Source organism: Doryrhamphus excisus, linkage group LG16, assembly GCF_037039965.1.
Source record: "Doryrhamphus excisus strain RoL-2023G ecotype Guam linkage group LG16, RoL_Dexc_Guam_v1.1, whole genome shotgun sequence".
Classification (NCBI taxonomy): Eukaryota; Metazoa; Chordata; class Actinopteri; order Syngnathiformes; family Syngnathidae; genus Doryrhamphus; species Doryrhamphus excisus.
The window spans coordinates 1,434,709-1,461,543 of NC_136372.1; the positions used below are offsets into that span (position 1 = coordinate 1,434,709).

Consider the following 26,835-nt stretch of genomic DNA (forward strand, 5'->3'; position numbering starts at 1 on the left):
CTACTTTGATTTATTGCTATTGATATCAACAAATGATTTGAATCGTGATATTTCTTAGCCTGTGAACATGATTTTTATGGGTGCTACTGGCGATATAGGAAAAAAAGGAAGCATAAAATCACTTTCAATTAGACAAAAACATTTTACTTACTTTTTGAAGACAACAAAGGAAATTTTGGCCAACTTCCACCGCTGAGAAAGGCTGCTCTCGTCTGATTAAATCAATTATTGTTTCGGTTGTTAGCTTAGCCGTCTACCTGTCACACATACCGGTAAGTGTTAGCTATCATTAGCTACCAGCCTACAAAAGTCACCATACTCCGTCAAGTCTTGTTCTTCAAGCTTTTTACCCCCGCAAGGTAGTTTTCATGTCATGTGTTAAGTTAGGTTCCACTCAACAGACATAATTGCTTTTGTTTTGAGATAAAAGTGTGAGCACGACACAGCATTAGCTTCACTGGAGTTAGCTACAGCTATCTATTTATCGAAATGGGTGGCATCTAATTTGCATAATTGGCCTTCGCGCATGCGCATGCCGTTGTTATGACGCTGTTAGAAAAAAGGTGAGCAATGACATAAAAAGCAAAACGAAGCTATCCAAATATTATTGCAGAAATAAATTAATGCGTAGGAAACACTGCAATCTGGTTGAACTGTATGTCTTTAATCTAAAAAAAAGAGCAGGAGTTTGTGCTTTACAGAAGATTATAAACTTCTTTAAAAAGTCATCACAAAGGACGCAGCATCTCTGGTTTTTGATAGACAGTGACCAACGCCTTCAACATCTGTGAGTCAAAATGACTTTTGGCACACATCACCTTGTGAAAACAGAACTAAGTGCCACAAGAAGTTGATTTCTTCCTAATGCATTTAAAACGTGGAGCAAAGACGTCAGAAAGGCGGGATGAAAGTCACGAGTCCACCAAAGACTTCTCCAGTGTGCCACCAAAAGCGGCAAAAACACACAAACTCACACTTTTCACGCTCATCATAGTTTATACTACAAGTGACATTTCTTCGTGTTTGATGTCTAAATGTGCAAAAAAGTGTACTTTTCTTTTCAAAGCTTCCACCTCCATCAAACATCTCTTCTTTGAAATAATCACATAATGTCTTCTTTAGAACAATAATCTCTTTGGGTGCAACAATTGTGAGGAGGGACAATGGCGCGGAGAGGCCACAGAGGTCGCTGTTGAGTCGCTTATCAAAAGACTGACATTGGCGCAGAGAAGCCACAGAGGGCGCTGTGGAGTCCCTATGAGGGTAGTTTGGGAATGTGTAGTATTCCGGCCACACTGAAAAGAAAAAAACTAGGATAGTGATGTTGCCAAGTGGTCAAGTTTGAAACGTAACAAGCTCCTTTTAGCCTGTTAATGTCACTTGTGTAAAACAGTATTTAACATTATAGGGTAAATGTCTTCACCTACCTTTGTATAATAAAACTATTGTAATATTCGGAGTAATTTTCTTGCACTATTATTTACTTATACTTATACTTAAAAATACAATTTCTTTCACATAATTGTTCTTTTTTCTTGTACAATGACAACTTTATTTCATAATACTACGACTTTATGGCATAAAATTATGACCTATTAAGTTAAACCTGTATCTTTATTCTTAAAAATGACAACTTGGACTAAATGACAACAAAATGTCATTTAGTCATCTTGTAATATTTCAAGTTCATTCTTGGAATTTTTGTAATATTTTATAACTTTTTTCCTCAGAATATTTCATAGTCTCATAAAACTTTGACTTTTAAAAGTAGTATTTTTTCATTTTCAGTGTGGCTGTGATACTCCTTGGTAGGAAGATGAGGAGGAAGCGTGTGGAACAAGTCCAAACAGTCCAGGCTTCCGGGTGGTGGTGTTCTAGCTTCCAGGAAGGACGGGGTCCGAGACGTGCCTCTGGATCTCCTGAACCTGCGAGGAGGTCTCCAGGTGCTCGGGCAGGGAGGGGAAGCGCTGGCTGCCACACAGCAATGGCGGAGGCTCCAGCTGAGGAGGCGTGAGGTCCACACAGGGCAGACGTGGGGGTTCCGCCTCGGGGGACATTGACATGGTGTCATCAGAGGCCACCGTGACGTGGATCCCGCTGGACAGCGAGTCCTTGGACTTGTGCTTGACATCAGAGTCTGGACTCTGAGAGGAATTGGTCGTAAAGTCGGACATGTTAGGAGGTAGAAGAGGAACCATTTGATCACGTGTGTCAAGAAGCGTACAGACCTGCAGCAGCGAGGCGGTGCTGTCCATCTGGACCGGCTGCATTGCAGCGACGGTGTGGATGGTCTGCGGCCCGCTGCCGTATAAGGTGGCGGGGTGAGGCGGGTGAGGGCCGGGCGACACGGCGCTGTAGGCGGGGGGCACAGGCGTCATCTGCCTTTGGAGGAGCTGCAGGATGACGGTGATGTCTGCTGTCATTCTGGTCTCCAGCCTTCATCAATCACATCATGGACGTTAATGAAATAGTTTATTAGGGACTCCACTCGTTTGTCACTGAAAGTAAGATGTGAATGTGTTGTTTACACAGATTGGCATATATTATGGCCGACATTGGATTGCTTTTATCATCTTTAATCTAGCAGTTTTTATTTATTTGTCCCTTGGTGGAAAAGACTTGTAGTGTTTGAATGAAAACTGAGAACTACTTAATAGCAACCAACAGAGGGCGCCCTTGATCGTCCTTATGCATTTTATCAGGAATTATCAAACAATGTCCCAAAACAATAAATGAACAGATCCTAGTATTGTATGGTTCCAAGCTGCTATTCGGTGTATGGGCTATAGAGGGCAGCAATGTTCCGCAGAAGCAAGCTTTTGGAGACAAGTGTGTAGAATAAGCGATTCAGGTAAATGCCAGTTCTCCCAAAAGCCCACTAGATGTCTCTGTAGCGCGCACACGCACACGAAGCTCACGGCTGACGTCAGTTTGTGACGTTTGTTTTTAAACGTAAGTCTTGTTCGCTTGTTTTAAAACAAAGACACCATCTGAATAGCTTTGGATAAAATCTGAATGGGTTTACTATAATGCCGACTGGGGGTATAGCTCAGTGGTAGAGCATTTGACTGCAGATCAAGAGGTCCCCGGTTCAAATCCGGGTGCCCCCTCATTTTTTTATTTTTTTGCATCACAATAATTATTTTCAGTAATGACTTTCAAAAAGTCTCACCGATTTAACTGGGACTGCAGGAGCTCCAGTCTGGACTCCAGCTCACTGGGACGATCTTCGGCACAGGGGGGAGGGTGGAAACTGTTTCTGGCTGATGATGACCGCCTCTGGGTCTCAGAGAACTGACTGGCTCTGCGGTCCGGCCAGTATCCGTACAGGCCTGACATGCTGACGGGAACGGCTGCTGTGGGAACCACAGATTTTTACACAATAACAACAACAACAGATTTCATAGATGGTGGCTGACTGGTCACCCGAGTACGGTGGACCTCCAAGGTCTACGGGTTTTCCGATGGCGGCTGAGGGTCTGCTGTGAGGCAGGAGGTTGATGACTGCTGGGGGGTAGTCTCTGGTGTCTCCAGAGGAGGGGTACGGGTCTGCCTTGCTGGATCTCACATGCTTTATATCCTCGTCGCTGGACTCGGAAGAGAAACTGTCACTGCTGCATCGCCCGTCCCAGCGAGATCCTGCAAGGGGGCCTCGGTGATGGTTGACCATCGGACACGACTGATCCGGGTAGGGGTCCTCTCGGTCCATGCCGTCTGCAGCAGGAGTTGAGCGACTGATGAGATGTTTTCTGGAGAGATTTTTAAAAGAAAAATGGGGTCATGGCTCACCGGGTCTGTTTCGACGTCGTGGGGATCCTCGGCGGTGCCTCGTGGTTCTGTAGTCGCAGTCAGAGTCCTTGCTCGGGGTTGGCTGGTTTATTCGATCTGCCTGATACATAGCAGCTTCAGTCATTCAAAAACAAACATTCAAAGCATTCCTAACGTTATTGATTCCTTTAATCACTATCATTGCTTTGATGGCGGCTTTTTAAAAGGCCCACATGGATGTGGAACCAGCACCACATCATCAAGACCCCGCCTCGCTCCCCCCCCCCATTCACCACATCTGAACTCTATATACGTTCCCATCTTTTGCCCAGTCTATGGTCCCAGAACCACACCTTGACAAAAACAGTGCATTGTATGGTTCTTTCAAGGTAAAAAGCAGGTGGTTCCGCCAGAACCCAGAACCCCGCCCCAGGATGAGGCCTACATTGTGTGAAGGGTACGTGTTTTCCTGCCATTCCCCGCCCTCTAGTGGCACTCACATCTGTCAGGTTAAAGGTGACCTCCAGGTTGTTCCAGAAGGAGTCAGCAAAGTCGGGATACATGTCCAGAACCTCCAGCAGGTCATCCTTCAGGATCTTGTGAAGGTCGCAGTAGGTCAGCGCTCGCACGTCGGCGCTGGATTTCCCGGGCCTCCCACACAGGCTGAGGGACTCGCCGAAGATGTCGTTCTTCCCTGGAGAAGACGAGAAGAGCAGGCCACCGATGATGGAGCGGATGGGAGCAGGCTAAATGAATGGGAGCTAAAAGAGGAAGGCAGCCCGTGTTTGAGCGCTATCGGGGATCAATGCTGCTGTGGAATGGAAGTGGAGCCGTGCCCAAACACCTCTGGCGAGGCAACACAAGCACAAAGACATTTGATGTGAAGGTCTTTGAAGGCCATGATTACCTACAGCAAAGAGGTTGGAACAACGTTTTTATTTTTCTTCCCATTTTTTGGAACGCACCACATTTGGGATCCCATTTGGGAATGGGAACAGCGCTGGAACGTTTGAAATTGTAATTCCGGTAATCAGATAACCTAGTAGTAGAAAATATGTAGACCATGATCCCAGCTTCTTTAAGCGATGGAGAGAAGGTCTAAGCCTTGGTGGAGGCGTCTGACTTCCTGAAAGGAAACAGGAAGACCACTCACCCAGTATGGCGATGACCACATCCTCACGCAAGATTTCAATGGAGCCTCTGGAGATGAAGTAGAGGGCGGTGAGAACGTCCCCGCTGTGGACCAGGGTGTCGCCGGGCGGAGCGTGGGTGGTCTTGAAGCGTATGGCCAAAGCGCGCAGGCACCCTTTGTTGGCGCCCCGGAAGGCTTTGCATTGCTGCAGCAGGCTGCGGTTCAGGTGGAGGCAGATGTCCGCCTGCAGGCACTCGGGGAAGCCTTTTAAGACCTGCATGGAGACAAAGGAGAGTGTGAGAGATTGTCCGTCTTTAATACGTCACCCCCCCCCCCGCCGCTGTCGGACGTCCGCGCTCACAGCGTTCATGTCGATGCCGTTGGTGTAGGACCAGGCGTGTTGGAAGTACTCCTCCAGCCTCTGCCTCAGGCCTCCTGGGATCTGGTGGAAGCGGATGAACTCTTTGACCCGCAGCATCTGGGTGTGGTAGCGGGCCGTACCCGAGTAGAGTCTCTGGATGATGGCCGACACGTTCCCGAAGATGCTGGCGTACATGAGAGCTGCAGGGGGGCGGAGAGGCGTTGATGGATGGATGTTCAACATCTGCTCTTTGCAGATTTCGCCAGGTGAGAATGAAAGCTGGACTCACAGCCGATGAGCATGACGCAGATGGAGAAGATCTTCTCGGGGTTGGTGTTGGGCGACACGTTGCCGAAGCCGACGCTGGTGAGGCTGCTGAAGGTGAAGTAGAGCGCCGTGACGTACTTGTCCTTGATGGACGGCCCCGAGGCCACGTCGCTGTCGTTGTACTGTTTGCCGATCTGCTCGGCCAGATTGTCCAGCCAGCCGATCTTCATGGCGCCGATGCGGGCCGAGCCGGTGCGCTCCACGTTGCCGATGGCGTACCAGATGCACGCCAGCCAGTGTGCGATGAGGGCGAAGGTGCACATGAGGAGGAAGAGCACGGCCGTGCCGTACTCGGAGTAGCGGTCCAGCTTGCGGGCCACTCGCATCAACCGCAGCAGCCGGGCCGTTTTCAGCAGGCCGATCAGTGTGGTGGTCTGGGGCTGGAAGAGACGCCATCTTGTTAGTGCCATACAAGCAAAGTAAAACCTCTAGGAGCGAGGAGGGCAGTGCCCCACCAGATGGTGCTGTTTTTCTTTTTTTACAATAAAGTTTCACAAAATTCACAAGAAGATTGAAATAGCCTGGACCCCCCCCCCAGGAACCCTTGCAGCATCAATGGAAAAAACTGCCGTAATTTTAGCAGAATAATGTTGAAATATGAAATGTCAAAATATAAGAAAACTAAATTTGTAATTTTTGTGAAAGTAGGTTGCGGGGAAAAGTTATTACGGGAATAAAATCCATCGAATTAGAAAAAGAACATTTACAAAATGTATTTAGGAAAGTTAATCTTGGATTGATTGTGTCTTGGATTACAAACTGAGGGGGGGGTCTTATCAAAGCATCTTCCTGCTGGAAAATGTTGAGTCAATTGACTGTGATACAGCGCCCTCTGCTGGATTAATAGCAACAGCAGTATTTCCCCTTCCCTCGCCATTATACTACTTTCTATGCAAGCTCTGTAAAAACAAATAAAGTTTCTTGAAAAGAAAAAAACGTGTGAGTAGGCATGGATCTGAAATATTAACAATACTTCTTTTTACACTTGAAAAAAGGATGTTCCTCTCAACTAACCTTCACATTTTTATCATTAAACTTAAGAATGCTACTAAAAACTCGAGTTAAGTTTTTGTGATGGCCACAGTTTGACCCTGGAACAGACCTCCTCGGTGCCGGAGCGGAAGATGAGAAGGTCAAAGGGGATGGCGGCCACAATATCGATGAGGAACCATCCCTTGAAGTAGTGCTGAGCGATGCGGCCCGGGTGGCTGACCACTTCATCGTTATGGTTGACGTAAGTGGTCCTGAAGTTGATGAGGATGTCCACGATGAACATGACGTCCACCACCAGGTCCACCACGTTGAGGGGGTTGCAGGTGTAGCCGCACGTCCTCCTGCGGTCCTCCTCCACCTCGTTGAGGAGGAAGGCGGCCGAGTAGGGCGTGAAGATGGCCGTGTAGATGACCAGCAGCAGGATGAGCCAGTCCCACACCGCCTTGAAGGGGCTGTAGTGGAGGATGGTCCACCTGTGGATGCGGGGGGCCTGGAGCTTGTACTCGGGAAGCACGTCGGCGCCCAGGGACAACACCTGAAGAGCCGCAAGATGTTTTGTTAGTATTTCAAAATAATAAACATACAATAACTTTACTTTTATATACAACACAAAGTAGTTTTCAGGTAGTATTTAAGAATCCAAGATGGCTGTTCACTAATAAACAAACCAATATGAAACTAATACATTTAGGGAAAAATAACCCACTTTGCTAATAAAAGTGGCGTTGCATCAACAGGCGTCCCTCGCCACAGCAGCAGGAAGGAGGTTCTCCCACCCAGCAACGTTCTCCACCATCCACAGTCACCTGCTTCCCTCCCGACCATGTGATCCCATTTTGACCCACCGTGTGACCCCCGGCTGACTTGAGTCCCGCACAGACTCAGACCCGCGGACTTCCACCTCATTTGCATCGGACTTTGCATGAAAGTCAACGTGTGTGACAGGAACCTCTCACAGGAAGTCCCAGTCTATTGTTGTTGTCTTTCCACTCTGCAAAGCAGCTAGCTGAAAATAGCCACCTTCCAGGGCTCCCATACAAGAATGGCCGCTTGGCCATATTTGGTAAGGAATCAAAAAGTCCCGCTAGGATCAGCGATGACGACCTTGGCTGGCAGAAGCATGTTGGCTTCAGGTTTTGCTTCGTAAATCTAACCCATTTGAGGGTTTGGGGGGCTCACGGACCAGAACCAGAAGCGGACAATAACCTGCTGACCTCTGGCCTCACCGGCGAGCACACGTGGAAACAACAACGATGACGAGGCGCTAATGAGAGTGTAAACACAAACAATTGCCAAGTTATCGACGCGGCTCCGTTTCGTAACCGTGGCCAGAACCGGGATCACGGCACCGGCTGGCACGCAACCTGTCAGCTTTGTAATTAACAGTGCACGCTCCCCGGGACCAGGATGGCGCTTGCTGAATTAGCATTGAGCTAACCTTTACATTAGCGCTAGTTTTCTCACTTTCAGTAGAAAGAGCATCAATCATCCACAATTAAAATAGTGTTCAAATATAGTGCCCAAACGTCCTGGTTTTCCAGGACATGTCCTGTTTCTGTTCCATCTGATGTATTCTTTTGTTTTGTTTTTTTGTAGAAAGTGATTTTTTTTCATTTGGGCCGTTGAATTGCACTACACGTCATTTGTTTTTTTTATTTTTATTTTTTGATTACATCATGTAATCCCCGTGGGCCACTCACTAGTTTACAAAGCCAATAGTTGTGATTTTGGAGTTATTTATTCGTCCAGTAAGACTAGAAAATACAGAGTAGACATTATTTCTGTGATTACTCCATCCCGGAGCTTTTAAAAAGGGGATTTTTGCACCATTGGCAGTTAACAAAGAGATATTATTTTAGTCATAATAAAACGAGTCACGTGAGCTCCGAGAAGGCTGAATCTGAATTTATGCCTTTGGTTTATAGTTCAGGGGTTCGCAACTGGTCTCAACCCGGGACCCTATAGTCCAATGGTCATTCAGTTTCAACCCACTTTCATTTTTAGTTTTATTCATTTTTATTTCTATATCTTTTAAACTTTTATGGCATCTTTATTTTGATTGGTAAAATTTTTTTACACTCTACAGTCATTTTTATTGGTTTGATTTTTAACTCATTTTATTTTTATTCATTTTCAATCATTTTTGCACTTTCAAGTATTTTTTCTACACAAGCTTTTACGTATTCATTTAATTTTATTTTCTTAAATTATAATAAGCAAATGTATATGTTTTTTTAAATTGCCAATATCATCTTTTGCAACATAAATACACATAATTACATGTCCAAAGTGCATTTTAGAGGAGTTCATTAAGGCATTTTGTCAAAAAAATGAACATGCATGCGTGTGTGCAGACAGTGCATAAATGAAAATTACATATCATTTAGTACAATGAACATAAAAAAAGGACTAAAATACTCAATTTCACATTTAAAATAAAAACAAACATTGGCTGTATATGACATATTTTAACGTCATTTTGACCCACCCGGAATGGATCCCCAGCCCAGCTACAGGTCCCCGACCCACCAGTTGAGAAACAGCGACTGTGATACGACAAGTTCCCATCCATACGGTAAACATACGGAACTCAGAAGGCATTTTGAAGGCAACTCTGAGGCCTGACCGTCCTGGTTTTTGGGTGGTCATCCAAGCTAAAAGCCGACAAAACTTCTATGCATATGAAAACCAGCATTTTACCAGCAAGTAAATAAAAACATGGATGACCTCATGAGGTCACATGACAGCAGTCTGACCTGACTTCCTGCTGCTCACCTGTGCAGCTTGGCGAGAGAGCGAGAGTGTTGCGCTAAACATGAAGTGTGTGTGAAGAAAGGATTTTTTCCAAAATAAAAATATTTACTCACAGGCTGGAGTTTCTGCTTGAAGCTCATGGCGAAGTGCACTTCAGGCTAAGCAGCACACAGGAAGACTGAGGCGGGGAGGAGAGAGAGAGAGAGGGAGAGAGAAAGAGAGAGAGAGATGGCGACCTCTGTCCGTCCGTCTCACTCCCTTATTTTCCTCCCCCCCCCGGCCCCGCCGCATGTGGCCCGGCCCAGCCTCCTGCATCATGCGTGCTACTGTGTTGTGATATGACGCCGCAGCGCTGGTCACTTCATTAGGTACACCCGTACCATGCATCACACATGAACTTAGCATGTTTGCTACTGCAGTCACAGTGCCCTGCATCATGTTTGTAACACGTGGTGGATTCTAACATGTTCCCCAGCTTGTTGACGGATAAGACGGACACAATATTAGGAACACGCCATCAGCAAGAATACACCTATGGAGTTGATTCACAGGGTAGTAGCAGTATCATATTGTATGATACGAGCATGATACTAGCGTTTTACAAATCAAACAGTATTTATATATTCATTCATTCATATTCATATATTCATATTTTAAAAATTGTGTATATTTATTGGTTGGCAACCAGTCTTGGGTCCAAAGTGAGCTGGGATAGGCTCCAGCACACCCCCATTAGGGGGGTGAGGATAAGCAGCATATAAAATTAATTAATAAATGAATTTGTAAACATGATTATTTTTATTTGGCCTTTTTCTGATGGTGTTTTCTGTATTTTATTCTGATTATCATTCAATAATCTTGAAAAATGTAAGGTAAGTATTGACGATACAGGCCCTGTATTTACTTGGCATGGGGTCGATACCAAAATGTGTAGTATCGTATTGTATCGTTCTCCTCTAGTGGTCGGTGAGTTTGTGTTGCGAGTTTTGAAGCCATTTTTTAAAGAAATATATGTCAATGTTCAATTTTGAAATATTCATTTTAAATAAAATCCTCAAATTTCCCTTTCAGAAGCCAGGGGGCGCTACAGTACATATACTCAAAGCAGCTGCCCTAACACACACACACAACACACACACACACACACACACACACTGTAGCAGCCAGTCGTTCCTACTCAATGGCGTTATGCAGACCGATCGATAGCAGCGACGATCAATGGCAACCTTCATTTCTCTTTTGTAAGGTGCCAATCGAAAGGCAATTAAAGGCGGTGGACGCCGGTTTGATAGCGTGATGCAACAATAACAAATGTAAAGGCCTTTAGAAACGCTTCACTAAACCACAGTGGGGTGAAATATTCTCCACGTAAAACAGCTTTAGTGGAGAAAGAGAGAGAGAGAGAAAGATAGAGCGAGGGAGTATTGACCTCTGGTTGGGACCAATTAGTGACCTACATCCTGACCTGAAGGGGGGGGGCGACACTCAGCTGTGCCCCCCTTTACACAGCCATGTGAGGAAGGGAGTCGGGTAGGACGGTGTCCGAGTGGATGTCTATGATATGAACCAACACCTCGCATGTTTTAGCAGGCAGTATCGGGGGTGTGTGTGGGGGGGGGGCACAGAGTGAGGCGGAAGAGGGTAGGTTCGGCTCCCCCGTCCTGCCCTCCACGTCCATTAGCTCAAGAGGCCAAGGTCACCGGCAGCGGCCGCTCGATGGGCGTCGCTCTCATCACGGAATCTCGCTCAAAGAACCCTGGCGTCATACGTAGTGATGTCATAGCTGTGGATTTTTGTGTGACACATTATAATAGGACCTGTAGTTCCAACTCCGTACAGGAGATGGCATCCTAGCTCTTGTTAAATGACGTGTTCAGATTCAACTGCGGTCCTGAAGCTGCAACCAACAAGCGAGATGATAAACTCGCCATGGCGTGAAGACACGTCACTCCTCAGGTGGGAATATTCCTCTGCCGCTCTCGCGCCCTCGCACCGCCACTTATAGACACGCCGGCTGCCCCCCAAGCGCAGACGACAGGGGCGGTGTCGCTTAACGACCTGAGCCTGTCGCACGAGCTCGTTAGAAACGTGAAGCGGCTGGGGAGACGATGTCTACCAGCAGGCAGCGAGACGGCGGGAAGCAAAGACCGATGTCGAAATGTCACATGAAAGACGATAACACTTCAACAAAAGCCACATCCAGGATTGGGAAAAGGTTTCATCCGGATTTCAAATATGCTCCCATTTACACTGCAGCCAAATGTGGATCAAATCTGGAATGATTGTACACACTATACTGCGATACTCTACTATGGAGGTATATCTTTATCATTCATTCATTCATTTTGCTGGGTGCTGGGCGAGAGGCGGGACCTACACCCTGGACTGGTGGCCAGCCAATCACAGGGCACATATAGACAAACAACCATTCACACTCACATTCATGCCTATGGACAATTTGGAGTCGCTAATTAACCTAGCATGTTTTTGGAATGTGGCAGGAAACCGGAGTACCCGGAGAACATGCAAACTCCACACAGATAATGGCCGAGGGTGGAATTGAACCCTGGTCTCCTAGCTGTGAGGTCTGCGCGCTAACCACTCGACCATCGTGCCGCCTATCTTTATCATAATGATTGGAATTGTTTGTGATTGATAACTATGCCCCCCCCCCCCATGAACAACATTCATCATTACCTGTGTGACCTGAGTGACCTTCTCGGTGACATTCTGGGTGCGATCTTTGACCTTGCTGGGGGCGATGATCTCGATCTCGGTGGGCGAGGGCGGTCTCACGCGGTCGGAGCCGAAGGAGAGTGTGACCTGCGGGATGCTCCTGATGGCTCGGTGCCTCATCAGGTCCGAGTCTGACGTGGAGTTGAGAGCGCTGGGTTTCAGATCTGCACCGAGACGTCAGCCACAATATTAGGAACAGGTTGGATGTCACTGGGTGTACCTAATGTTGTGACCAACTCATTGAGGCCTACGTGGGACTCACTGCTGTTATTCCGGGCTTCTCCGGGCCGAGCGCTCCACTCGGCTTTCATCCCATCGATATCATCCAGCGAGGAGGCGCGTCTCAGGCTGCGGACACTGTCCTGGGAACCAGTGCGAGGCAAAGTCCCCCTGGGGAAGGGAGCGCCCGGGTCTAGCCGCTCCGTCAGCAGGGAGAGCCGCTTGGCGGGGGGCTGGGCGGCCGGGGGCGGGGGGTCCAGGTCCTGTTCTATGAGGGCTTCCGTCTCAGACTGCATGCCGCTCTCCTTGGACGGGATGCGGAACTCCTTCAGTGGGATGTCTTCACTTTTGGGCTGGGGGGCGAGACGTGACACTTGATGAAAGAATTGTGTGTAAAGTAAATACGGTATGGGGGTACCTGTTAGAATAACATGTAGCACAAGGCAGCCATGGCATCTTAGCCACTTTGTCGCTACAGATAGTTCCGTTTATAGCCTATAGCTGTTAGAATAACATGTAGCAGGAGGGATCAGCCATGGCATCTTAGCCACATTATAGTAATTTGATGATTACCTCCATGCCACAAATAGATTGCAGTCCTGTGGGAAACATTTCATATTTTTATTTGAATTATATTTTGTCAGCTTTCCAATGGAGGACGTATTTGACGTGCTAAAGTTAGGAATAGTGTTTAGTAGAGTGCGCCGGAGTAGCGATGGGAGAAAGGACAGTTCCAGGCTGCGTGTGTAAACGTGTCCGACTTGACGGAGGAGGTTTCCGGATTGTTATGAGCTCATGGATCCTGTCAGGAGTGACATGGTCCAAACAGCCAGAGAATGGTTGGTTTGTTTCATTCTTCTCTTTGCCGTCCCGTCGGAAGGCACTTTCACGTGGAAGTTCATGTGACCACGCTGTTGCCTGGGAATGGCGGCAACACACAGACGGCGGTTGTGTTCCGTCGCAAGCATGAGGCGTTTAAGGTCACGCTTGTTAAGATCATTTTTCTATAGCGGAGGAAGTCAAATGAAACGAGATAATGTCCGACGAGAGCTAACCAGTCTACCTCGCTCACGAATGCATCATGGTCCGACTGTCTGTGTAGTTTGTCATTCCAAAGCCGCCCAGCAGATGGCATTGTTGTTGCCACAGATAGATTGCGGTCCTCCAGGAACCACAATTTCATTCCTTGTATTTTTTTACTGAATTTATTTTATTATGTTTTTAATGTTTTAACATTCAGTAATTTTTTTAATCATGATTAATCATGATTTATAGTCAGCATTATTTTTTTTTAAAGATGCTGTATCTACCAATGTCAGGTCCTCCTCACCTGCAGGTAGTCCACAACGACCCCCTCCAACTGATCCACGGACAGCGATGGACGCCTCACGGAGCGCAGCACCGGCAGCCTCATCTTCAACCTGCGGTTCTTACCTAAAGTTGGTACACAGTGATTGGTGCGGGAAAATTGGATTCAAGTCAGGAAATTAGAAGAAATAGGACCAAAAAAAGTGATAGAAAGTGACAAAAAAAGACAAAATGAGGCAAAATGAGACGGCAATGGAAGATTTCCACCAGCTGTCAAGTTTTCTTGCGTCAAGCGATGTTGCAGATGGAAGTTCTGATGGAAACATGCATCAGACGTCCCCTTATTTTCATTGCCGTCTCATTTTATCTCATTGTTTTTTTTAATTCCTTTGACTTTTGTCTGTTTTTAGTCACTTCAAGGCACCTGAGCATCAAAAATAAGACAAAAGTAAAACGCGTCACAGCAAGATGGCTGACTTCCTGTGCTCGGGCGTGGCTTCTTGAGGCTTTTTTTGTAGGTCTGCTGGTGCCGGGTGTGCTTACCGAACATCACGTCACCCTGGGGTAAACCTTCCGGAGCCAAATTTGGCTAAACGAGGACCAGCAGAGCAAGTACTCACAGTAGACCCATCCTTGGCTCACTCTCTGCCTCAGACCCGACTTCTTAAGCGAGGGGTCGACCAGCTCCTGGAAGTCCAGGATGAACATGATGACCTCGCCTTCCTCGTTCTTGACGGGCACGATGTCCACCATGCAGGGTCTGCAGGTGCCTGAGAACGCAGCACAGTTCAGTATGAGCGCAGACCTCCACCAAGGCCAAGAGTATGAGGGTAAATGACAAAACCAAGGACGGCATGCTTGGGGGAGGTAATGAAGCGCACCAGCACTGGTAAGAAAAAAAAAGCCCACTGTATATGTTCAAAAAATAAAAACTCTTATCAGGAGGTCTAAAAATAGACCATCCAGGACTCGGTGACATTTGGTTGTGAAGAGCTGACACGCTAGTCGCCATGACAACAATACACGTGCCATTACAAACACAATGTGATCATGACCACTAAATAAGTGGACCCTTGGGATAAAATGGGAGTTGTTGGCCGCTTCCATGGAGATTTCCGCATGTGTGTTTTTTGAAGAGTTACTGAGGCGGACAATCCGCCCACCTGCTCTCGCTGCCAACAACACAACGTGAGCTTCATTCAACTTACAGAACAACAACAACAACAACATGGAGTCTGGTATCCATCCTGTGGTTCTCATACGTCTTTTTTTTAATGACATGTTGGCCCTCGTTAATAAACACATTAAAAAGGCACAGTCTAAGAATGGAGCTCGTAGTTCCAACTCCGTACACAAGGTGGCGATATACATGTGATATACCTATATATAAATATATACACGGACATACATGAAGTACAATTCCGTATCCGACCGTGTGTTGCCGTACCTTCCTTGGCGTAGTAAAGGATCTCCACCTTGCGCTCCTCAGATCCGAGCAGGGCCTGGGCCAGCTGGGCCAGGGCGCTCTTCATGGTGCCGGGCCCCACCAAGAACTGGCAGGTGCAGGGCTGCTGCATGATCTCGGCCCGGGTGAAGCCGAACATCTGGCAGAAGCCCTCGTTGCAGTAGATGATGCCGCAGTTCTTCATCTGGGCGTTGGCGATCACAAACTTGCGATCTGGAAAAGAGAGCCATGTCACAAGTAACTCCTTTGTTTATATTGATATAATAATAATAATAATTATTATTATTATTAGGGCCTTTACACCGCTATCTCTCAGTGCTCGGCCCCTAATATACCTTATCCACACCGCACAGATCCTATAGTCTTAATTGGGACTACATTGTGGCTAGCTAGCTACAACAGTTTAGCCTTAATGACTCAAGTGGTAAACGTCAACAAGCCCAATGTAGCTTTAGCAAATGCTGCTAATTACTACTTTAGTTTGACACTCCATTTAACCTAACATTTTCTGTCAACATAATAGATTAATAGATCAATATAGGAAGATTCTGTGTGTGTGTGTGTGTGTGCTAGGCTAGTCACAAGCTAAGCTAGCTATGGTCATTTGAATGTGGCTAACTTTAACTTAACTCGCATTTCTTGCATCAAAATCACTTCATTAACAATAAATAAAATAATACATTTTGTGTCATTACCCCCTTTATATATTTATAAATAAAATAGATAATTTCACATAAATGAAGGGAAAAGAGTAGGTTTTGCTTTAGCGTTTACTAGCTAGCAAACTAGCATTTAGCTCCTTGCTTCGGTACTTTATTAGTGTCAGCAATACCTTAGTGGCACCTTTTTCTTTGTTAAAAATATTAGTTATTTCCAGTCTTGAAGTAAAGGTACAAGGTGTTCCTTATTTTCTTTGTACTCGAACACGCCTGCTGGATGCAGCCTTTTGTTGTGTCCAATTTGAAAGCACGTAATCACACCAAGTGGAACTCATCAAGCCCACCTTTCCCAGGTGCTAATGCTACTAGCGTCAACGTCCTTCCCGAGAGGCTGAGGATCAGCTGGCCGCTTTTCTGCTCTTTAATGACCAAAAGATGTCAGGTGTCTGCGACGCCAGGCTGGAAAATATCAGGATAACAAGTGTTTGATGCCTCTAGTGATGATGAAGCCTGCTTTCATCATTGGTCCTCTTCCATTCAAGTCATTGTGGTCGTCGTCGTCGCTTTGGGGTTGCTAAGCAGCACACGTGCGCTCACCTGCTCCACATGCACGCAGGGGCGATGCCAGCAGTTGCAACATAGGAACATTTCTCAACGAATGTTTGTGCAACCTAAGGAAATTGTTTTTGTCAAGCTTACACCCAACAGCTTACAAAAAAGCAGAAGGTAAAGTCAGAAAACTCACGTGACTATACTACTCAGAACCACCAGAGGGCGTAGTTTCACAACGGTTCATTTAATATTGCCAGATTTCAGATGCAGCGTAATAGCAGCATCATTTCTTGACGGATTCACGTGCAATCAAAAACAAAATGGAGGGTCTTCTTCCTGTCAAGTGTGCTATTACTTTTCTCAGACTTTAAAAATATTACTTTATCCGCAAAGGGCACGTTCATATCGAAGCATAGTGCGACTATGCTATCTTTTGCCTCCAGGGGGCGGAGCTGCGTGATAAAATTAATGTTGGCAACTTTGGGTGTTTGTTCTTGTCACATGTGCCATTATATAATGGCTTGCTATGATATGTTGTGATAGCTTCGCAGTCTTAAAGTCCACTAGTCATTTCTTTGAATGGCATTTCCAAAAACGTTCCTTCGCGTTCATACGTAACGTTATAACAGCACCATTTGTCATCGGATTCCCATGCAATCAAGAGCAAAATTGATGTGTCGTACTCGTCAAGTGTGCTATTACTTTTCTTTTATTACTTTCACACTTAGAGGTTGAATATTTGAGTTTTTCTGCAGAGGAGAAAAACCCAATGTGGAGACTATGCAACTTTGAGCCATTAGGGGGCATAGTTTGACGATTTCTCGGCAACTCTATCGGTTAGCATAATAGCACATTTTCTCAAGTAATCAAGAACAAAAAGGAGCATCTCTTTGTTTTTCTAAACAGGAAATACGCCATAAAGCAGCCACGACACGACTTAAAGTGCATTTAAGTCACGTCAGCACTTTTTTTTACCTCATTAAACTTGAACAGAAATGTTTCCAAATGAAAACACGAGTGTCGGTGGACTTACTTTGCTCGTCAAATTTCCTGATGATGGTGTCCAGGTAAGTGTTCTGGAGGGCGACGTGACCGCGTCTCACAGGCATCTTGCCGGAAGAGGAAAATTAGCAACGAGGCGAAGATGAGAAGTCTTAAGTGGAGAGCGACGAGAGGACTTCGCATCCGAAGCAGCCGATGAGGAACGCGCCCCGCCTGCCTGCCTGCCTGCCGGAAGGATGATGGAGATGAAGGCTGGTTGCCAGGGCGACAGGATGCTGGCGGTCACACGCTCAGAAATAACACTAGCAATACCAAATACACTTGGGTGCACTTCGCGCCATTTCAGGGGCCATTTAAAAACCGGAAATGCTGCCAAAGTGTCACAAAGCGACACTTTTTAGAAGTTGAGCTCGAAAACGGAAACATTCTCCATTAAGCTAAGTAAAAAAAAAAGTGCTCGGAAGAAGCTCCTCACAGCCACCATGCGTTCACGTCTACTCCCCCCACCGCCTTCCCACTGCCCGGCTTGACTGGAGACACCGCGTCAAGTTAGCGATAACACAAAAGACCGGAAGTATCGATTCATTTTGGCCTTTCAACGTAAGAGCTATTCACCCATACGCTAATCGTCATTGCAATCAGTTTGTTGGCAATAACCTCGGCTCAGAAATAAAATAAAAAATAAAAAGCATGCAACATATTTTCTAGATAAACAAGAAAAAAGTTAATTAAAGCAAAATATGTACAAATATAAAGATATAGTTACACAAAACAAGATTAAAATCTGTGTACAAGATTCATTTCAACAACTCAAATTTGGAAGGATGTCTGCACATCCTTTCAGTTGATCAGATTATGATATCAAATTGGAAATTATGGAATGCAGTGCCCCCCCCCCCCTCCCTTGGATTTGGAGGCAGAAAGAGAATGTGGAGTAAAAGCTAACTCATTCCACTTACAGGGAGGGGGTGGAAAAAACCCTTATTTTGAAAGTGTTGACCTGCACTGTTGAATGGCGTGTGGGTTTATGGGGGGGGGGGGTCTGGCGCTGACAGAGTGCAGACCCCCATCAGTCCAGTCTGCTTCACTCCACATCACAGCTCTTAAAAATAGCAGCATCCTCCGCCGCCATCACGCTCCTTCCACGATAAGCCGCCATGGTGCGTCCCTGCCTCGTGTGAACGCCAGCCGCGTCACCTCATCAAATAAAAGTCAGTCCTGTCTTGAGCGCAACAGAAGCAAAGAAGAATAAAAAGTGTAACAAGTTGACCTTTCCACCCTGGTGGTGACGACGTCCGCCATTGAGTGACGCTCGCTCGGGAGAGGAACCAGACAGGGAAGAGACGTGCCGACACGGCCAGGACCTTCTAATCCACGGCTCAAACGGCTTTTACTTCCGAGATGACACACCTGGGGATGAGAGTGGAGGCTGTGTCGTCATAGCAACCATACTATAGGCACTCACTGCTTTGGTCAATGAGGGAGCACCACCGACGCCAAAAGAAACTAGTAAAAGTATACTTCAAAAGGCCAGTTTTGTTGTGGAGGCTTTTAGGGCCGTGGGGGTTGATTTGGAGGGTAACGTGTCCATGTCACGCCTCGGTGGGTTTGTCCTGCCTGTTGGGGTTGACGTGGAGTCAGTGGACGGACCCTGATGCAGGCAAGACAGGAGCAGGTTGAATAGTGAAGGTGAGAGAGAAAACATACAAAACAAAAGCTAATATGGCGGGCAGAGTCACATGAAACATTGGGGGGGGGGTGGGCTGAAGGAGGAAGCAAGATAATGCCGTATGAGAAAAAAAGGCGGTGTAGGAAAAGCCACACGGATGCTAGCATACGTATGTGGATACTAGCATACATATACGGATACTAGCATACATATACTAGCATATGTATACGGATACTAGCATACATATACGGATACTAGCATACATATACTAGCATACGTATACGGATACTAGCATACGTATACGGATACTAGCATACGTATACGGATACTAGCATACGTATACGGATACTAGCATACATATACGGATACTAACATACATATACGGATACTAGCATATACGGATACTAGCATATACGGACACTAGCATACGTATACGGACACTAGCATACGTATACGGATACTAGCGTATACGGATACTAGCATATACGGATACTAGCATATACGGACACTAGCATATACGGACACTAGCATATACGCATACTAGCATATACGGACACTAGCATACGTATACGGATACTAGCATACGTATACGGATACTAGCATACGTATACGGATACTAGCATACGTATACGGATACTAGCATACGTATACGGATACTAGCATACGTATACGGATACTAGCATACGTATACGGATACTAGCATACGTACATGGATACTAGCATACGTATACGGATACTAGCATACGTACATGGATACTAGCATACGTACATGGATACTAGCCTATACGGATACTAGCCTATACGGACACTAGCATATACGGATACTAGCATCGCACTCACCCCGCAACCCGAAAGAAAGCTGCTGAGAGTGAAGCCCACGAAACAGCGAGTCGCCCAGCAAGGCTTAAGAGGGCCTGATTAAGATTGCTCTCAGGTGTGCACAGGTGACTCCGCCCCCCCAGCCCCCTACCGCCCATGATATTGGACTGGACTGGACTGGAAAAGCCCAGGCATGGCTGACCAAAGGGTCGCATGCCGTAAATGTAAAGGATTGGCTGTGATATTTTACTTTGTAAAAAGGCTGCATCATTATTTGTATCAACAGTTCATATTTTGGGGGCGCTCGAAGTGCCGCCTGCCCCACCTGGAGCTCCACATCAGGACCGTCGTGATGAGACCCGTTTTGTCCTTGGAGACGACATGACGGATGTTCTCATGTCACCCTCGCCAAGCAAAGATAGCGCACTTTAAAATACGATACGACACCACCTCTCCACCTCTTTCCCGCCACGCTGGAACACGGCTGGGTGGGAAGGTTACCCCCCCTCTTCCCCCCCAGTCCATCCTTCTCATGGATTTGGAGAGCTTTTATCAGGCTGGAATTCCTTCTGCTCAGGGTCGCTTCCATCACAGCCACAGAGAGCCTCCATTCCTGCGATAAGAACATATACGTACATACTGTACTCACCCCCCACCCCTGCTGCCCCCCCCCACACACACTTCAACGTGAACACGTGAGTTACAATAAAGGTTACAAAGTTACACTGCTTTATAAAGCTTTTTATGGTAGCCGCAGTTTGACCCTGGAACAGACAATTTGTACTTCCTTTATTTATGATGGGGATGAAGTTGTTTTGAATAAAATGGCGTTCTTCTACACTTACTGCTGTACAGTTTATGTGTTAGCTGCCAATCAGGGTCAGCGGGGGTGGGGGGTAGGGCGGGGGGGTCCAAACTATTTTTTTTTTTTTAATATGATCCACTAATAGACAGGCAGTATGTTGCATACAGTACTACTTAATGTAGTACAAAAAGGCTACAGGGGGCTAATTATGCGCATTGTTCCACCTTTTGTATTGAGTTGCGGTCTCCTATAGAGCAGCGCCACACAATAACCTGCACAGAAAACCTCTTTGTATTATTTTAATAAACGCATCTCCGCTTTAGAATGAGCTGATTAGATCAATCATGCTCATATTGTTCAAAATGATGGAATAAACGAATGAGAACAAAGAAGCAATGTGACCATCGGATGCCACCATGTTGTTCTTTTATTGTAGCCACGAGGAGCTGCAAACGTACATAAGAAGCTCCTGATCACACCACCTAGGGATTTGACCATTTTTTGTGTGCTGCTGCAAGACTCAAATAGACAGTGTCTCCCAGGGATTCAGGGGGAAAGGAAGGGGGGGGGGTGTCACATGGGAAGCCTCCAATCAAACAGTGTAACCGTGGCGACAGCGACCGACAGCCTCCACAAAGCTGCACTCTCATTAGTGGCCTTCTTGGAGCTTCACGCTGAGGATGAGAGAACCCCCCCGCCCCCCCAATCCCCCCCACCCACCCACCCATCCACCAAGTTCCACTCTGCAGTGTGTCCAAATAGTCAGATTACGACTCATGCGCTCGGTGCTTATTGGAGGGCAAAGGTCACATTCGGCTTGGAAAATAACTCCGCCAGGTCCGTCCATACAATCATTGGCCACTACATTAGGTACACCCGCACAAGCTATCAGTCATTAAAAAGGCCGGCTACGCAAACCACCACAATGTACCCCAACAGGCATCGTAGTACTCTGGCATGTTTGCAAATTTGACAATACAATCAGAAACCTTCCTAATATTTTGGTTGTCATATTTTGTCAAAATATTGGAAACAAATGTACACTTCATCAAAATAAATGATGTCTCTATTGAACTCTTTCTATGGGACAGAAGACTAGTGTACCTAATAAAGTGTCCACTGTTTTTTTTTGTTTTTTTTTTAACAAAGCATTAGAATCAGAGTAGTGTCATGGCAGTGTTGGGGAAAAATTGTGATGTTGAAGAAAATATATCGTAGGACACGTTTGTATTTTTGTAAAAATAAAGATTAAAAAAAGGTGTACAGTAGTTATGAGTAGTTACTATATTGTCATGGAGGACCAGACAGACTAATGCTCAGTGGCCTTAGAGTCCTTAATGACCTGGAAAGAAAACACAAAAAATATAAAATAAATTAGTACAAAATTTATAAAAATATTTAAATATATTTTTAAAATTTTTCAAATTATTTTGCTGGTTGTTTTTGATAGAAAAAAATAAAAATAAAAAGCTTGAGGGTGTCAAAAGTCAATGTTGTCAAACACTACGGAGGTGCTTTAACACCGCCCTCTAGCGGACAAAAGTGAGAGGTACAAGCGTTACTCTACCTCTCCATCTCTGGCCTCCACAGCTCTGACCAGGATGCTCCTCTTCAAGTGGAGATCCGGGCTTCTGGTGTCCATAAGAGTATCTTAAAACATGAAAAAGACGGGAAACTTCAGGCACACGAATTATGTCACGGTTTACTAAAAAAAAAAAAGAATAAAATGAATGAATGAATGAATAACATATTTTCTCTTGTAATACCGATATTTTCCTCTGAGGGGCGGCAATGTGCTCTTACCTCTTAAATGCAGGTTGGAGAAGCTCTGGACTGGCATAACAATCCTGACAGAAACAGCAAATATATCAACAAATATGATATAATAATATTTAAAATACTGGATGGAATTTTTTGATTTATTTGAACATCCCACCTGCTCTCCTCCCCTTCCAGCAGCTTCCTGTAGGTGGTGATCTCGATATCCAGGGCCAGTTTGACGTTAAGGAGGTCCTGGTACTCCTGCAGATGGTGGGCCATCTCCTCCTTCAGGCCCTGGATCTCCTCCTCCAGGCGGCTGGCCGTGTCCTGGTAGCCTGCCGCCTCCATGGAGAAACGCTCCTCCAGTTCCCGGAGCTGACGTTCCAGGGACTCGTTCTCGAGGAGGACAGAAGACACATCAGGATGTTGGGTACACAATACGGACTCAAATATTGGGATCAATCATGGATGAGAGGGTTCCTGGTGGACAAAGCAAGTCCATGAAGGAAGATGGCGGGCCAGCAGACCTTCTCTCAGGTCCAGCATCTCTAATGTGTGCAAGCAAGGATGGATGTTCTGCACATTTGGGGGGATTCTTATCCATTAGTGGTCTTACTGTTCCACGGAGTGCCTCCAGATCGCAGGTGACCACTTGGACCTGACGCCGGTACTCGTTGGCCTCCTGCTTGGCCTGGCGCAAGGCCTCAGCGTTCCTATTGGCTGCATCTGTCAGGTCAGCAAACTGTGACAGCAAACAGCCTGTTAGCGTGTGTGTGTGTGTGTGTGTGTGTGTGTGTGTGTACACAGCGTTGCATCCATCTGACCTTGGAGCGGTACCACTCCTCCGTCTCCTGCATGTTAGAAGAAGCCATGGTCTCATACTGGACCCGGATGTCCCTCAGAGCAGCGGTCAGGTCCGGTTTAGCGAGATCCATGGCCACATGGACCTGCTGGGCCATGATGTGCTGCTGCAGCTCCTGGAGCTCCTACATCCAAGTGTGGAAACGTTCACAGGGGTTCTCCTTCATAAGAACACAAATATAATAACGCTGACCTCCTCATGAATCTTCTTCAGGAAGTCAATCTCATCCTGCAGAGCTTCAATCTTCCTCTCCAACTGGACTCGATTCAGAGACGCTTCATCCACATCCTGCATTATGAATGATACCATACATAAGGTCTACACATGACATCACTTCCTGAATGATGCTATAAGGTCTACACATGACATCACTTCCTGAATGATACTATAAGGTCTACACATGACATCACTTCCTGAATGATGCTATAAGGTCTACACATGACATCACTTCCTGAATGATACTATAAGGTCCACACATGACATCACTTCCTGAATGATACTATAAGGTCTACACATGACATCACTTCCTTGTGGCTGTAGAGTACTTTAGAGTAGTCAGTGTATAGCCTGTACAGCAGTATGGTATTTTCTGTACCACTTATGAAAATAAGTCCAATCGCAACCATTCTGTCTAAATAAGTGAGTTGCCCCGAGTCAAACATTGGGCACGAGTGCTGTCATTCCAACAGAGGGTGTCATTGTCTGGGGCTGCACGAGTGCTGCTGGCAGCGGGGGAACTACAGCTCATCGTAGAAAAAATGAATTCCAAGACAAGAGAGTAGCAAGATAATTGTCTCTCGCCTTTTCCAGGGCTGCACGAGTGCTGCCAGCCATACAGGAGCTGTGGTTCATTGAAGGGAAGGCTGAATTCCAAAAATTGATTGTGACACGTCGAACAGTCAATCGAACAGTCACTCTCTTGGCTGTGGTAGTGCTGCACGAGTGCTGCCAGCCATGGGGGAACTGTGGTTCATCAAAGGGAAAGATTAATTCCAACCTTTACTATGACATGTTGAAGAGCCTCGCTCTTAGTTGTAGTAGTGCCATAGTCTGGGGCTGCACGAGTGCTGCCAGCCATGGGGGAACTGTGGTTCATCAAAGGGAAAGATTACTTCCAACATTTACTATGACATGTTGAAGAGCCTCGCTCTTAGTTGTAGTAGTGCCATAGTCTGGGGCTGCACGAGTGCTGCCAGCCATGCAGGAACTGTGGTTCAAAGGGAAAGATGAATTCCAACATTACTGTAACATGTTTAAGAGCCACTCTCTTGGTTGTGGTGGTGTCACAGTCTGGGGATGCACGAGTGCTGCCAACCATGGGGGAACTGTGGTTCATCAAAGGGAATTCCAACATTTACTGTGACATGTTGAAGAGCTACGCTCTTGGTTGTGGGAGTGCCGTAGTCTGGGGCTGCACGAGTGCTGCCAGCCATGGGGGAACTGTGGTTTACCACAGGGAAAGATGAATTCCAACATTTACTGTGACATGTTGAAGAGCCACTCTCTTGGTTGTGGTGGTGTCACAGTCTGGGGATGCACGAGTGCTGCCAACCATGAGGGAGCTGTGGAAAGCTAAATTCTCTAAAAGTGTCATTGTCATTTCCCTCGGGAAACCGGTCCACATTTAGACAGTCATGGGTAGTAAATGAATACTGCTGTGCATGCTGTACACTGACTACTCTAAAGAACACATCTGAGTTGACTTTCTATAGTATTGCTGATTGGCAAGCTGAAATGTGAGTTCCATGACGCTGGTTACCTGTCTGAAGGCATTCAGGTTGTTCTCTGCATCCTGCCTGAGGGCCACCTCGTCATGCAACCTCAACAGAACACACAAACACAACATGAAATGCAACCTGGATGAATAAAGATGATGTAATATGATTAGCGTTACGCCGTGTCATGATGTGATGGCGATAGCTACTGCTACGACTGAGACCTTGGTGGAGGTCTCGGAGCGCAATTCCATTTTACTGGCAGTAGGAGGAGGAGAAGGAGGAGGAGGAGCTCATGCATCATTACACATTTCACCCCAAATAACAGCCACAAACGTTCCCACGGGATGGAGTTCCCCCACAGAGAGAGATCCAAACAGCACCGAAGGAGAGTCATTGATAATGGACTCTGGTGAACTTTGACCCTGAGCCACTGAAGAACATCTGCTGAGCTTTTTGTAAGGTGGGGGTTCGGGAGAGGGTGCACTATTGTGCTGGCCTCGTTCCTCTCCACTCAGCCAATGGAATCAGGCTGGATCAAGTTTGTGAAAGAGGGACCTGGGAGGAAAGCTTTGGGGGCTTTGGGGGGCGCCCAAATTCCAAACCATGATGACAACAGATCCGCATACCAATGCCCTCAAATACAGAAATAACGTCAACTTTTGGGAACCGGCCCCACCCACCTCTGCTTGAGCGCGGCCACGTCGGCTGCCATGTTGTCCCTTTCGATCTCCACGCGGGCCTTGTCGGTGCCGAGGTCGGCCACCTGCTGCCGGAGCTCCCTGAGCTGGGCCTGGTAGATGTCGCCCACCCTGCCGGGCTCCTTCCCCCTCAGCTGGGCCAACTCGGCTGCCAGGACTTTGTTCTGCTGCTCCAGCACGCGCACCTTCTCGATGAAGCTGGCGAAGCGGTCGTTGAGGCCCATCATCTCCACCTTCTCGTTGGTGCGCGTCTCCTTGAAGTGGGCCTTCAGCAGCGAGTCGGCCGAGAAGTCCAGTCTCTCCACGGGGCCCTGCGGGGTGCTCCGCTGGACTGGGCTGGAGTGGGCGAAGGTGCGGGGGCTGCCGTGGTGCCAGGAGAGGCGGCTGGAGGTGAGGCCCCCCACGCGGACCCCCGTTATGATGCCGCTGGCGGCCTGGGGGGAAAAACGCCTCCGGTAGGAAGACTGGACTCTGTGACTCTCCATGTTGGCCACTAGAACTGAATCTGAACCAGCGCTTTTATAGAGTCCACAACAGGAGGGGGCCACAGGGTAGGGCAGGGGGGCGGAGAGAGGTTCTGGCAGTGAAAGGGACAAAAAGGAGCGTGGGGGTGGGGGGCTTGGGGGGGGCTCTATGCCATCCTCAATGTGCTGCCTTCAGGCGATTGTTTGTGCTCGTCCACTCAAGTCCAAATTTCTCTTGGCTGCCTTTCACCCCCTTTGTCCCACCCCCACTCTTCCTTTTGGGTCCAGCTCATAGGAAAAGAATCCTTGTGTCCTGCCCCCCCCAATATGAAGGCACAAAGCGACCAAGAACGTGCACCCCATCCATAATCTCAAAACTGAAAGGCTTCAAATATGGAACACTGGTCAATATGTGTAATGTACAGGTGTTTTAGGGAATTCTGGGACCCTTCTGGTCCCGACCGCTAGGCTGAATGCTAATGAATACAAGAGGTCATGGATTCGGTGCGCTGCTACCAGGGAAAAGAAAAGTTTTTTTCGTTCCAGATGAACCTGAGCCTGCAAGACAACGACTTGTTCCACCTTTTTATGACTCTATTTTACATGTGAGTGGGGGATTAACAATGAGGAAGATTGTTCTGAACTCCTGTTTCCATGCCACAAGGTTATAAGCACAGTGAACTTCCTGTCTCTGAGGTGTCATGTCATAAAAACAACAAAAGATGAGTGACGAAGATGAGGACTGTCAATCTTAATAGTTACC

The 26,835-nt window shown here is 46.8% G+C and overlaps 2 protein-coding genes and 1 non-coding gene across 4 annotated transcripts; 1 reads left to right on the forward strand and 2 right to left on the reverse strand.

Annotated features, from left to right (window-relative positions):
• Positions 1-183: 183 nt before the first annotated feature.
• kcnh6a (potassium voltage-gated channel, subfamily H (eag-related), member 6a) lies at positions 184-17,766 on the reverse strand. 2 transcript variants are annotated; one of them, XM_058048414.2, is made up of 16 exons: positions 17,308-17,766; positions 15,046-15,276; positions 14,219-14,368; positions 13,621-13,724; positions 12,334-12,643; positions 12,033-12,235; positions 6,691-7,116; positions 5,551-5,968; positions 5,262-5,461; positions 4,922-5,174; positions 4,269-4,462; positions 3,790-3,889; positions 3,427-3,714; positions 3,173-3,353; positions 2,229-2,436; positions 184-2,144 (listed from the first exon to the last, which is right to left on the reverse strand). In XM_058048414.2, exons 1-16 carry the CDS (start codon positions 17,381-17,383, stop codon positions 1,875-1,877), a joined length of 3,612 nt encoding a protein of 1,203 aa, XP_057904397.2. In that variant the 5' UTR covers positions 17,384-17,766; the 3' UTR covers positions 184-1,874. The 2 variants fall into 2 exon arrangements, with proteins under 2 accessions (XP_057904397.2, XP_057904396.2); XM_058048413.2 differs by having other exon boundaries at positions 3,173-3,356; positions 17,308-17,765.
• Positions 3,039-3,110, forward strand: trnac-gca (transfer RNA cysteine (anticodon GCA)). The gene has a single exon. It is a non-coding gene; the product is annotated as a tRNA-Cys (tRNA).
• A 3,190-nt stretch (positions 17,767-20,956) lies between the features above and the next one.
• Positions 20,957-26,119, reverse strand: gfap (glial fibrillary acidic protein). Its single transcript, XM_058048522.2, has 9 exons — positions 25,591-26,119; positions 24,952-25,012; positions 23,385-23,480; positions 23,155-23,316; positions 22,947-23,072; positions 22,506-22,726; positions 22,373-22,416; positions 22,137-22,219; positions 20,957-21,911 (listed from the first exon to the last, which is right to left on the reverse strand). The coding sequence occupies exons 1-9, from the start codon at positions 26,091-26,093 to the stop codon at positions 21,879-21,881; spliced, it is 1,329 nt and encodes a 442-aa protein (XP_057904505.2). The 5' UTR covers positions 26,094-26,119; the 3' UTR covers positions 20,957-21,878.
• Positions 26,120-26,835: the final 716 nt, after the last annotated feature.